Genomic DNA, 12,652 nt, shown 5'->3' with positions numbered 1-12,652 from the left:
CACAAATGGTATGTCAGTGTTAAACTCTACCCACCTGCGTCATGCAAACAGACACCAAAGACAAAGGTTCTACCTGGTTTACATGGCCAAAGGTGAAGAGACTAGAATTCAACAAACTGAATAGATCACCCATCAAGTCTAACTCTGTCTCATTTCTGATGCTCCAAAATTCATGTCCTGCCCTTGATACACCAATTCTTTTCAAACTTTCCCGCTAAACAACTTCTAACAACAGAGAACTATAAACTCTATCTCCTTATAGGAGCATAGTCTAGGTGTGCTAAATTTTAATTCCATGCAAATTTTTTTTTTTTGTATTTTTCCAAAGTCAGACAGACTCCCGCATGCACCTCACCAGGATCCACCTGGCATGCCCACTAGGGGGCGATACTCTGCCCATCAGGTTGTTGCTCCGATTCGGCCAAAGCCATTCTAGCACCTGAGGCGGAGGCCATGGAGCCATCCTCAGCGCCCAGGGCCAACTTTGCTCCAATGGAGCCTTGGCTGTGGGAGGGAAGAAAGAAAGAGAGAGGAAGGAGAGGGGGAAGGGTGGAGAAGCAGATGGACGCTTCTCCTGTGTGCCCTGACCGGGAATTGAACCTTGGACTTCCACACACCAGGCCAACACTCTACCACTGAGCCAACTGGCCAGGGCCTCCATGCAAATTTTCTATATGCCTCCATGATAGATCCATATATTGTATCCTTTACTTGCATAACACTTTAATATGTGAATACCCACATGTATATATATTCTCCCTGAAGTAAAATTCATATTCCAGAAAATTAATTATGTTTATTGGTAGTTTTGCATATCTATAAGGCTATACCAAGCCCAACTAATAAACCAAGAATAAATCAAACAAAAAATATATTTTAAGAATTAAAACTGCCACTGAAGCATAATAAATATTTTTTAAAAATATAAGTCTTCTATTATTGACCTAATTACCAAACACAAAACAAATACTTCACAGACTATTTTCCAAGGAGGCCTAACAAGAGGCTGTGTGTCAATGAAGACCCAGAGAGACAGCACACACTGTATGAGCAGGGAGCTCACCACTGCAAGCAGGGCTGTGACTGACTCTCTTGTTGGTCTTCTGGTTTCCCCTCTCCCCAATTCAGAGCTAACTTTATGAGCTAGGTCTCCTGTAAGCCAAAGCAGTGGATCACAAGTAAAGCAAAACATGACATTCAAATTGTCACAGTGACACACAAAATAAATGCTAAAAAGTTCATTTTAATAGTTAATGTTTCCCTTGCTTTAACTACCAAACTGTACCAAGTGGAGCAAGTCTTCAAATATATTTTTAGTAGAAAAGCAGAAATTTTTCAAATGCCACACCTTAGCACTTTCTTGCCTTTGCTTACTCGGTTTTTCCAACAGAAACAACTTTCCATCATTCTTCTCTGCTGAGTGAGCTAAATAAGTACCTGGCTCAGATACCACTTCTTCCATGAATTCCTCCCCTACTGCCCAATCAAGGTGACCCCACCCCTGGGCCTGGTGAGGCTGCAGGTCTCCCAACATGGCTTTAGTAGGTTGTCTTGTGCTAATCTACTTTGATCTCTTTAGTGGCTGAAAGTTCATAACTGCCTTAGTCAAGCAACTTTCTAAACTCTAATAAGCCAGAATCCAATTTATTTTAAGTTCTCCTAGAAAACATTAAAAACATTTTATTTCAGAAAACAGCAAGTTTATTATTAAAACTTTTAACTGCACACATACTAAAATTAGACTCAGATTTGAAAGACTTTCACTATCCTGTGTCTCCTAATTCTCCCATTCCAATCTCCTAACTTTCTCCCTCCATCTTTTCCCCAGGAAGAAAACTTCTTATGCACTAGTAATGCAGAATAACTTAAAAGAGCTTGGATTTCCCAATTACTTCATGGCTTCTACTCCCAGATGAAATGTACTCACTCTGCCTTGTCAGATTCTCGGATAATTTCTCAGCCTCAAGAACCCAGTTCAAATGATACTTTTTCTTCTCTAAATCTCCCTTCTGCCCCATTCCAAGCTGCCCCTCCACAACCAGGACAATATGTGATCCCCTATCTCTGTTCCCTACCTGTTACTCCCTCACTGCAATAGTACAGTTATAAGGTTACCTATCTACCCTCCTTGATTCCTTACTTTTCTCTGGGTCCAGGTCCAATTACCATTTTTTTCCCTACCATCTAAAACAGTGGCACATGAAAGCGTTTCACAAATATCTGTTGGGTTGTTCACTTACTTGATACAGAAAGGAAATGAATCTACAGTTTAAAAATATATGTTTCTCTGGATAGTCATATTATATAAATTATAAAGTACAGTTGACCCTTGAACAAAGCAGGGGGCTGGGGCACTGACCTACCCTTTGCAGATAAAAATCCACAAATAACTTCTGACTGCCTCCCAAATTAACCACTAATAGCCTCCTGTTGATCGAAGCCTTACCAATACCATAAACAGTAGATTAACACATTTTGTATGTTTTAAGTACTACATACTGTATTCTTACAATGAAGTAAGGTACAGAAAAGAAAATCATAAGGAAGAGAAAATAATATGGTGTATTTATTTACTGAAAGAAATCCTTCACAAAGAAGTGGACCTGCATTATCCAAATATGGATTGTTCAAGGGTCAAGTGTATGTATTTTAAAAATGAAAAACATTTAATACTTGTGACCTAATGAATAATACATACTTTCAGATCAATCATATGTTCGTTTCTTCAACAAGTATCTGGGCTCGTTAGCTGCCAGGGACTGTGCTGGGTCTGAGCATCCACTGGCCCTAGGCTGCCCTCACTGGATCAAGGCACCCTCCCTAGGTAGGTGAATTATAAAAACTGGCCCCAGGTCTCCAAATGACCACTGCAGCTGGCACAGGTGGGTAGAGGCTCTGCTTAACATTAAAATGAGAGAAAACCCCTACTTTCTGGGGCTAAGATTCTAGCAAGGGAGACAAGCAAATACCTGGTCAATTTTCAACATTTTCTATGAATCTGAAAAATCAAAATCCAACATACAACACTTGATGTTCCCTGTATAAATCCTCACCTCATTATACACTGGTACTATAATCATCAATTTGAACTTGGCCCAGGGCAGCTACCAGTGCCAGAAGAGAGTTCTAATACTCTTTTAGGCAGGACACAGCACTGTTTCCAGATTCAAGCAGGCCACAAAATTGACCACATTTTTATTACCTTATGATCACTGACCAAATTTATTTCACCAAGGAACACTGTCAATTAACTTGATTTTAAGTCATTTTTTACCTTGCATGTGCTCAAGAATTTTTTCCTGTAAAAGTATTTTACATAAGAGACTTTACTCAGCTTAGAATTACTTGTTTTAATAGTTCATTGCTTAACACTGCTACACTCTTATCTACTAAAGTTAAATATAAAAGATAATTGCAATTCCCTGTTGATAAAATACCTTTGAGCAATACTTTCTACAAATCTTTTTAAAAATAAGCTTACTTTTCTAATATTAAAATATCTCTTCACAGTTAAGGGGAAACACTCTTTTCTATGTTTGCATATAATGTGTATTATATGCATATTTTTGACCAGTTGCTTCCTTGTGAAAAATACATCAGTTTAATTTTGAGATCTGAAAATAATGGTCTGAGATAGTGTCAACTACAATTGTCTTCACTTCTTGTTACTCTAATGTAAAGAGTAGTATGAAAATAAATCTCCAAAGATATACGGGGCCCTGGACGGTTTGCTCAATGGTAGAAAGTCAATCTGGTATGTAGATGTCCTGGGTTCAATTCCCAGTCAGGACACAGAGACGTGCCCATCTACTTCTCTACCCCTCCCCCTCTCGCCTCTCTCTCTCTTTCCCTCTCTCTCTTCTCCTCCTGCAGCCAAGGCTTTATTGGATCAAGTTGGCCCTGGGCACTGAGGATGGCTCCATGGCCTCCGTCTCAGGTGCTATAAAGAGCTCAGTTGCTGAGCAATGAAGCAATGCCCCAGATGGGCAGGGCATCACCCCCTAGTGGGCTTGCCAGGTGGATCCCACTCCTGCACATGTGGGAGTGTGTCTCTCTGTCTCCTCTCCTCTCACTGAATAAAAGAAAAAAGAAAGAAAGAAAGAAAGGAAGGAAGGAAGGAAGGAAGGAGGGAGGGAGGGAGGGAGGGAGGGAGGGAGGGAAAAGAAAAGAAATATAGGGGAGGAGTGAAAAAAATCTATAGTCATTCAGTTGGCAAACAATATCCAGTCATTTACTTCAAATTCCTCAATCCAAATATGGCCCCTGTTACAACAGGGTAAATCACAGGCTTTAATACCACCATCTAATGCAGTGGTTCTCAAACTTTTTGAAGTCAGGGTGCATTTAAAATCCTACAAATAATTATAGGCGCACTATATATATAGATTTCTGAGAAATATGTTATAATAATTAAGTCAAATATTAAAGAAAAAAATATAAAGCCCAAGTGTGCTTTTATGGTAATTAAATGAGTACAACAAATTAAATTTATTCTGACATTAAAAAACATGTTTTATGTTACATTTTTTGAGTTATGCTTTTTAAAATTCATAAAAAAAGACGAATTAAAAAATAAAACTACAACAATAAAGTTATCTTTTTATATATATATATATATTCTTAGTAAGATTTAGTAAATTCGGCAGGTCCTGGCATGAATGTGTTAAGTTTTTTCATTCTTGTGTTTATGAGAAACATGAGCCTGATGTGTCCTAGCTGATTTCTTCAATGTTTGGGCATATATTTCAAAGGCAAACTCTCACTTCCTTGTCAATATATTGAAGAATTCTTCTCTTTTCACTCTTAATTGTGTTGAGTGCAGAAAACCCCCACCATACATATCTTAACTTGACACCAAAGGATAGAAGAAACTTGCCTCCAGTCTTTCCAGGGAACATGGGGGGTAGTGTAAACAATCCAGCACCACAGCTTAACAGCCTTTTGCAACCTAATCAGGCAAGTGAGGTAGGGGGTTGGGCAGACTGTCAGCTTGCAGCCAATTCTCCACACCTCTGTCCCCCAAAAATCTAAACTCCAAAAACCCTGCTGGTTTTTTGGTCCCCAACAGGCACATATTTCTCTGGAATATCATACGGCACACCTGGAAATCTTCTAGGGCGCACCAGTGCACCCTGGCGCACACTTTGAGAACCACTGATCTAATGGTTGGGAAGACACTAAGTTTGTTAAATTCAATTCATTTGTTCAACAAATATTTACAAAACATCTTCTAAGAGACAAGAATTGTGCAGGGCAAGTGGAAGTGAATGAGAAAAATGGAACGAGCACTCCTGGAGCCTACCATGGAACAAGATCAGCATCTAATTAGCTGCCATTTCTGTCACCAAACAGATACCTTATTATAAGATTTACTGTCAACCCAACCTCTCTTTAATGCAAAGTGTTACCTCTTAGGTTTCTGGGATGAATCTGTTTAGTTCGAGGCATCTTCTTGGATTCAGGGACCCCTTTTTCTGCTTAGAAACTGTAGGAAGAGCAGGTCATAAAAAGGTAGCTCCATAAACTTAATGTCCATCAATTAATCCATATACTGAAAAAGAAAAAAATCACATTTTACTACCATCAAAGAAAAAATACACTTCAAAAGTAACGGCTTAAGACAGCACTAACCTAAACTCAACAAAACATAAACAAGCCGGAAAATGCTGCAAAAGATTATTTACTAACTTTTAGTTAAAGACAGGACACACCATTTTGTCAATATCTAGGCTTTTTCATTAAGAAAACAGAATAAAACACTCACTGTACCTTTATCAAAGAAGAGGGGAAAAATTCACTGACTTGTGTTTTTAAGTAATGTTATCAGGTATAAGTACAGTATAGCGTCGGGCTATAAAAGGGATATGCTATATTTAGTATATGTCTACCCATTCATAAACTCTTTGAGCACAGGGACCAGGTCTCACTCATCTTGTTTTACTGAGTTAATTCAGTTAATATATGTGGTTGCTAAAGTGATTGCTCCCCGTTATTCCAGTTCTCCCTTCTCGGCTCGTGGTAGGGCTGTACTTTCTGCCTCCCTGTATTTAGTTCTGGCTAATGACCTGTGAGTGGAAGAGACATGCATTACTTCCAGGCTAGAGCATTTAGTTATAGAGACAAGAGCCTGAAGAGCACCTTTCCCCTCTGCCATAGGACAGCTACTATTCTAGGCAGTGTGCCTGACATCACAGAGCTGAACTCCCACTAACCCAACATGATCATGCAGCATAAATAAGAAGAGAGACCTTTGTTGTTTTATGTCACTGAGGTTTGGGAGTCATTTGTTATTACAGCATAACCTAGTCTATCCTGACTCAGACATTTTAAAAACAATGATCTGAAACGCAATATGCCAAGACAGTAATAATACAAAACCTAATCCTCTCTCTCCCCAAATCAGCTATCTTGGCCTCCTCTTCCACAAGGTCAAGGATCATTGAGCTAAAATTTTAGTTTCAACTTCCTTCAATACAATACAACTGATAAGCAAAGTTCATTATTATGATTATTACACAAAAAAAATTTTTATCACTAAACAAACACATAAATAGAATAGGAATGCTTTGTTTCAAACTTGTTAGATCCTGTACAGAACAAGAGAATTCTTACTGAGCACCTACTGTGTGCCTATGTGTTTCCTACACATCACCTAATTTAATGCTAATAATTGATCAGGTAGCTAATGTTTATCCATTTTAGAGACAAGAAAATTGAGCTGAGAAGTAGTTAACTAATGTGTGCATGACCAGCAACTAAGGAAAGTGACACCATCTGACTCAGTAACTCTGGGTGAGTATTTTCTCAGTGGAGATAATACCTACTGTTGGGGTTTTATTAAAGAAGATGTGTAGCACAAGTCATGGCTATATTTTGGTGTCAAATCAGACTAGGTTCAAAGCCAGGCTTTACAGCTTACTGTGTAGCCTTGTTTAAGATACTTAACCTGTCCAAAGATCGGATTTCCCAACTGTAAAACTAGAGAATAGTATCCACCTCATAGAGTGTAAGGACTAAACAACGTGCCACTGCCTGACACAAAATAACTCAAATATTCTCCTTAAGAAAGCCTAAATGGGAAAGACTATATAACTAGTATCCCAGGATATGGGTATATAAATTTATGGTTTCACTGTAACAGAACAAATAAAAGGAATGCTACAATTAACCTCAGTATGTTATCCCTGATATGGCTAAATGTTATCCCTGATATTATCAAAAAAATTTGTATAGTTCTTTAAATGTGTGGGGAAGAATATGAAATATGATGGTCCAATACTATTATGTACCTCATCTAGGAGTGTGCTAAATGACCTATAAAAGATATGGTTCCTCAATTCTCTGCATTTATGACATCCACCATCCGATTCATAAAGCTTCTGATTCAATAGAAAATTTAGAGGCATTAGGGCCAAATATACTGTATGCTTAAATATGTTCCTTGTTAAACCTTTTAAATGATCATGATATTTGGAAGTTCTTAAAGCGTGAACTCCAATCGTTATAGTCACGTGATTGCCATAAGATGAGGTACATAAAATGTAAAATATGCAAATTCCCAGTCAGTTACAGCTTACTGATACCCCATTCATTGCCTTCCCGCTGGCCCTAGCTGTCCATCCCATCTTTAAATCATTGTGGGAGACGGTGAGTGGGTATTTTCAAAGACTACAAGAGCACTGTAGCAACCAGGACGAGTGACAAATCATTCCTTTACAGGAAAGAAATAAATACCACATGGAGCAAAAACATGACACGACCAAAAAGCGTAAAGATAGTTGCAAGGAGAAAAAACTTGAATGAATGTGGAGGGCGGAGCCTGGGAAAACCCCTCTGCAACGCTGCACTGAACAAAGCACTTCGCATGCCAGGAAGGGGAGGGAGGTGGAGGTGCCAGCTCAGAAAGCAGACCAGAGTGGATGAGGAGAGCAGGAGGACAACGAGATGAGGCGAGCACGGCAGCCGAGACTCCTCCTTGCAGCCAGCTCCACCAGCGCCTCCTCCCCTCCAGCAGCAACTCCTTCCCCAGCCAGACCCCGAAGGCAGGCAGATCCGACCCGCACCTAAACCCACCGCCCTCGTCCCAACTGCTGCAGGCGCGTACTCCCAACCCGGAAAGAAGGTGGCTGGGAGTAAACAGGGACTTAGAGCAAAGAACGAAAGGGAAAGAAAGCCACAAAGCCGGGAGGTTGGAAGCCGCGGCCTGGTCTCCCTCACCCCCCACCCTCTTGCAAAATACGATTGCGGCTAGAAGGCGGGCGGGGAGGCTGGGTCCCTCCGTACCTGCTCAGCTCGCTCAGCTCGCGGGACCGCAGCTTGGGCCGCTCGCGCGCGGCGAGGGCGCCCAGAAGTAGCAAGCGTCTCCCACACGCAGCCATCCCCTCTGCAAGGTCGGCGGTTGCACACACACGCAAACACACAAGCGCGCCCGTACGCCCCCCGCCCGCGGAGGGGAATGTGGTTCTGCCCACCCCACCGCACCCACCCTCCCCGCTGCAGCGCCCCCGCCGCGGAGCCCCCGCCGAACCTGCTGTCAGGACGCCCGGCAGACCGGCTGCTTCCGCAGCCGGCCCTGGGACTGCGCTGATGGCGGCGGCCGAAGCCCGGAATTTCCGCGACCCCTGCGCGTCGGCGGCGGTGGCAGCGCCAGGGATCCCTCCCTCACTTGACAACCCCAAACACAAACAAAACCTCCTCCTGCGGCTGCTCCCGACCCGGCTCCGTTCCTCCTCCCCACGGCCGCCGCCGCCCCAGCAGCAGCCACACTAAAGGCCGGCGACTGGCACTCACACCACCCAGCGCTGAAATATTAAACAGGGGAGCAGGCCGGGGGGCGGGGGGCAGTGCGGAGCGCGCGGGCGGGGGAGACGGTCGCGCTTGCCGACGTTCTCGGCCGCTGCAGGACCGCGCACGGGGAGCTGTGTCCGGGGGCCGGGCGGCGAAGCCCGGGGCGCCCAACGCGACGAGGCGGGATGGGGTGGGGGGGGGGGGCCTGGGACCACGGGAGCCGGGCCGAAGAGGGCGGGTGCAGGCTTTACCTCTCCCTGGGACAAAGTAGGGCGCGTTTAGCGTCTTTAGGGGCAACAGGAGCGCGGGCCGCGCGCCGCGCGCGCGAGGAGTGGGGGGTGCGGGGGGCGAAGGTCCCAGGCTTTCCTGCGGGTGGGCGGGGCGGCAGGGGATCCCCGAAGGCGGGAGCGGGGAGGCCCGGGCTGCGACAGGAGGACGGGGAGGGGGCAGGGGCGTCCCAGGTAAGGACTGAGGCCAGAGCTGTGCTGAAGAAGGGCGGAGGTCAACTCGGGCGCGGAGGCCCAGCTGGACCGGCGCGGCCGCCAGCCCACCCCTCGGACAGGATGAGGGTGGGTGCCCCGCTCCGGGATCGCGTGGAGCCCGGAACCCCGGGTCTCCCCGGCGGGGCGGGCCCGAGAACGCGTACACTTAGTCGTCCGCCCGCGGCTCCGCCCCGCCGGGCCGCCACGGGGAAGAAAAGAGGGTCGGAAGGAGGCAGCGGCGCGACCCGATGGGGGAGGGGCTGGTTTAGGGACTAGAAGGGCGGGAGTCCGGGGTCGCGCCGGCTAAGGACTGGCGCCCGGTGGGGGCGGTGGGGCGGGCCTGGCGAGTCACGCGGCTCAGGAAAGGCATAGCCCGTTCGCGCAGTTGGGGCCGGTTGGTTCGAGAAGAGGGGCGGGGACGGGCTGAGCGGTAGTTTCCCTTTACCTTCTCTTCACTTTCTGAAGCAGGATGTGGGCCGGCTCGGTGACGTCATGGGGTCTCCCAGCCCCGCCCCTCCCGCCTGGGCCCGAGAGGGGGAGGGGAAGGGAAAGGGGGCACCCCAAGGGGGTTTCCTCAGCAATGCGTTGAGGGAAGGGGAAAGTCATTGTGAAACTTGAAACTAATTAACTTGGAAAAACAACTTTAAAAGAAAAGGGAGGGGGGACGGCTTGTTGATTTGGAGGTTGGAAGGGGACATATTATTAACCCTGAACTGAAACCACTTTTTGGTGGCGGATGTTCTATTAAAAGATTGAGGAAAGCCCAGGTTATTCTATAGGCTGCTCCAAAGCCCGCGCTGGTGGTTCCCAGAGCCCAAGCGTTGAGCGCTGTTAACCCTTGACTGTCCGCCTGACAGACTGGGGCAAGAAGGGGAGTGGTGTTTTAGGTCAAGAAAGCGGAATGCGGCGCTGAGCAACCGCTGTGCTTACTCTAGGGACGCAACAGAGAAGAGAAAGGGGGAAGAGGGAGTAATTACCATAAACCAGAGTATGACCCCCGCCGCTAGAAAGCAATAGAGGAAGCAAGGAGTGGAAATCTATAGAAAAGAAATCAGAGGGGCTGGACCTGGGTAACGAAGAAGGTTTTCGGAAATTTACCTAAAAAACGTTTAAAGTTCGGGGCTCAGAATTTCTACATGTGCACCTGAAGAAGCAGGCAAGGGGGACTGATTTAGGGGCCACACTGAATTTGGAAGGAATAAGGTAAAACAAAAATGTTGATGCAGAAAGATTTTTTTCAGGTCAAACCAAACTGCTTTCCCCTTTTATGGAATAAAAATGCTAAACGACCGTACACCCACTATGCTGACCATCTGTGCAAACTTGAATTGCTTTGTTCCCTGGGGCTTCCATAAAGATGGCTAGGTCTTTCCTGCTAGGGTTCACCATTAAAATTCCCCTGAAGAAATCCTACCTATAGCTCATTTGTGCTGAGACAAGCTTAACGCACAAGAATGGAAATAATTAAAAATGAAATACTCAATAATGGCGAACATTTCCAAAATAATGTCATGTAAAGGGGGTGGGGAATATGCCTATTAAAAACTAACTTTGGTCATAAGAGGAAATAACATCCAACAACTTGCCTAAATTTGAAATGATGTTTAGCCTAACATATTTCCAAACTTGCAGTGAAATAATGCAGTTTTTTCTTTTCGATATGATATAATCATCTCTTATAAAATGAAATGACATCTAATGGATCACAATCACAAACGGCATGTAATATACCTTCCCAACTGGGTATTTAAATAAAAAAAAAACAACATTTATTTACATGTGAAATGATACCTAATCTGTCAGAAGATAAAGATTAAGGTAACTTTTAATTCTACTTTGTGTCACTTATTAACTCAAAATTGCTAACAGTATAATTTTAATACAATAGTTGTTGAAGGTAACAGAATATGTATTGTGAACAGTGTTTATAAAGGGATTTGGCATTGCTGTGAATGCAATTTTGTCATTTCAATTTGTTAAAGACTACTCACAATTTAACTTTTTTGAGCAGTAAATCATATTAAACTTTTTTAAATTACATACTATACCGAACAGTTGCCTCTTTTCTATTTGTGAATTAATTTATAAGTGCAATTTATTTTCTAATTCTCCCTCCAATTCTAACTTCTTAGCAGAAAGTAAGGAAAGCTAGCTAAACTATAAAGTACTTTCGGCTTGTTTTGTGGCAAATTTAAATAATTTCTTAAATTGTATCTTATAAAAATGTAGAGACAAAATTTTTTAAGAAGATAAATGTGAGCGGTAAACAGTTTCAATTGTCAAAATTTCTAGAACAAATGGGGGAGGTGATAGTGCTCTGATAAATAAATAAGTAAATAAGTAAATACACAAATAAGGGGCTAGGGGCCTATTTCTCTCCGGCTGCATCTCTGCTACTCTTGTGAACTCATTTGCAGCCCCTCTCCGGGACTGATGTTCAAGTGAGAGAGGGTAGTGTCACTGAGAGGTTCTGCACACATTTTCTTTGCTGAGCAATTTTGGGAGGACTGAATTCCTCCCGCTTTGTCGCGGGACTGCGCCGTCCCACTGCGTCCACCGCACTCGGTGCCGCCACGGCTGCCCGCGCGTTCCCAGCCCGGTTTCCCACGCATCTGCCCCGCCCGGCCCCGATCGGACTCCCCCCTGGCGCGGCCCCTGCTCTCCGCCTTGCGTGCAGCCCGGCAGCGCCACCGCCACGCGGAGTTCCCCGAGGTTCCTCTCTGGCGGCCACCGGGTCACGCCGCCGCCTGTCCCTCCCCTCCGCTCTCCGCGCGCGCTGGACTTTCCTGTCCACCCCTGCTTCCCCTCCTCCTGAGGGCGACCCGGCGACAAAACCTTCCTCGCGCACCCAGCCAACTCTGCCCAACGCCCAGGCTCTTCCCAAGCCAGACTCCAGACAAAAGAACCAAGAGCAAACTTACCCGAACTGCAACGCAAAAGTCTAAACCAAAGCTTCCTGGATTTAAGTTTTCATTTTAAAAACAACAAAAGCAGAAACCAAAAGTCTCCTAGGTTGGAAGTGGGCGTGAGAGGAAATGCTAGGGGGAGGCGCTTGGTTCCCTAGTCTGATTTTGCCCCCTCCCCCCTCCTTTTCTGGCCCATGCTTGGGGCTTTGATGTTATTTATCTAGTACACTGCCTACGTGGGTTTATGCCGTGAGCTCTGCGCCAAGAATGGTATACAGATATTTGCCATTTTATATGCTGGTTTGAAGAGAAGGAAGCAGGTGATCACGGTAAAGAATCCCCACTTCTTAGCTCCGCTGTGAAAAAGGAGCATTTGCCCTGTCTTTGTTACCTGGACTGAAATGAGCAATCCATGCATCTAGTAGCAATTCTGGAGATTCATTTCCCTCCACTGTCAGCACAGACTTAGGACAAGGT

General features: G+C 44.8%; 1 protein-coding gene across 4 annotated transcripts in view; it reads right to left on the bottom strand.

Moving 5' to 3' along the window:
• The window catches only part of HIVEP1 (HIVEP zinc finger 1), a 173,516-nt gene extending 161,230 nt beyond the window's left edge, over nucleotides 1-12,286 (bottom strand). For 2 of the 4 annotated variants that reach the window (XM_066377072.1, XM_066377075.1), the window contains exons 1-2: nucleotides 8,528-8,786; nucleotides 5,409-5,551 (exon numbers count right to left, since the gene is read on the bottom strand). In XM_066377072.1, the coding sequence (XP_066233169.1) occupies nucleotides 5,409-5,448 (40 nt within the window). In that variant the 5' untranslated portion in view covers nucleotides 5,449-5,551; nucleotides 8,528-8,786. Of the gene's footprint in view, nucleotides 1-5,408; nucleotides 5,552-8,527; nucleotides 8,787-9,038; nucleotides 9,125-12,190 lie in introns of those variants that run through there. The other 2 variants (XM_066377073.1, XM_066377074.1) reach the window with 2 other exon arrangements.
• Between the last annotated feature and the right edge of the window lie 366 nt (nucleotides 12,287-12,652).

This window comes from Saccopteryx leptura, chromosome 3 (assembly GCF_036850995.1).
Source record: "Saccopteryx leptura isolate mSacLep1 chromosome 3, mSacLep1_pri_phased_curated, whole genome shotgun sequence".
Classification (NCBI taxonomy): Eukaryota; Metazoa; Chordata; class Mammalia; order Chiroptera; family Emballonuridae; genus Saccopteryx; species Saccopteryx leptura.
This window is presented reverse-complemented; position numbering and strand designations above follow the sequence as displayed.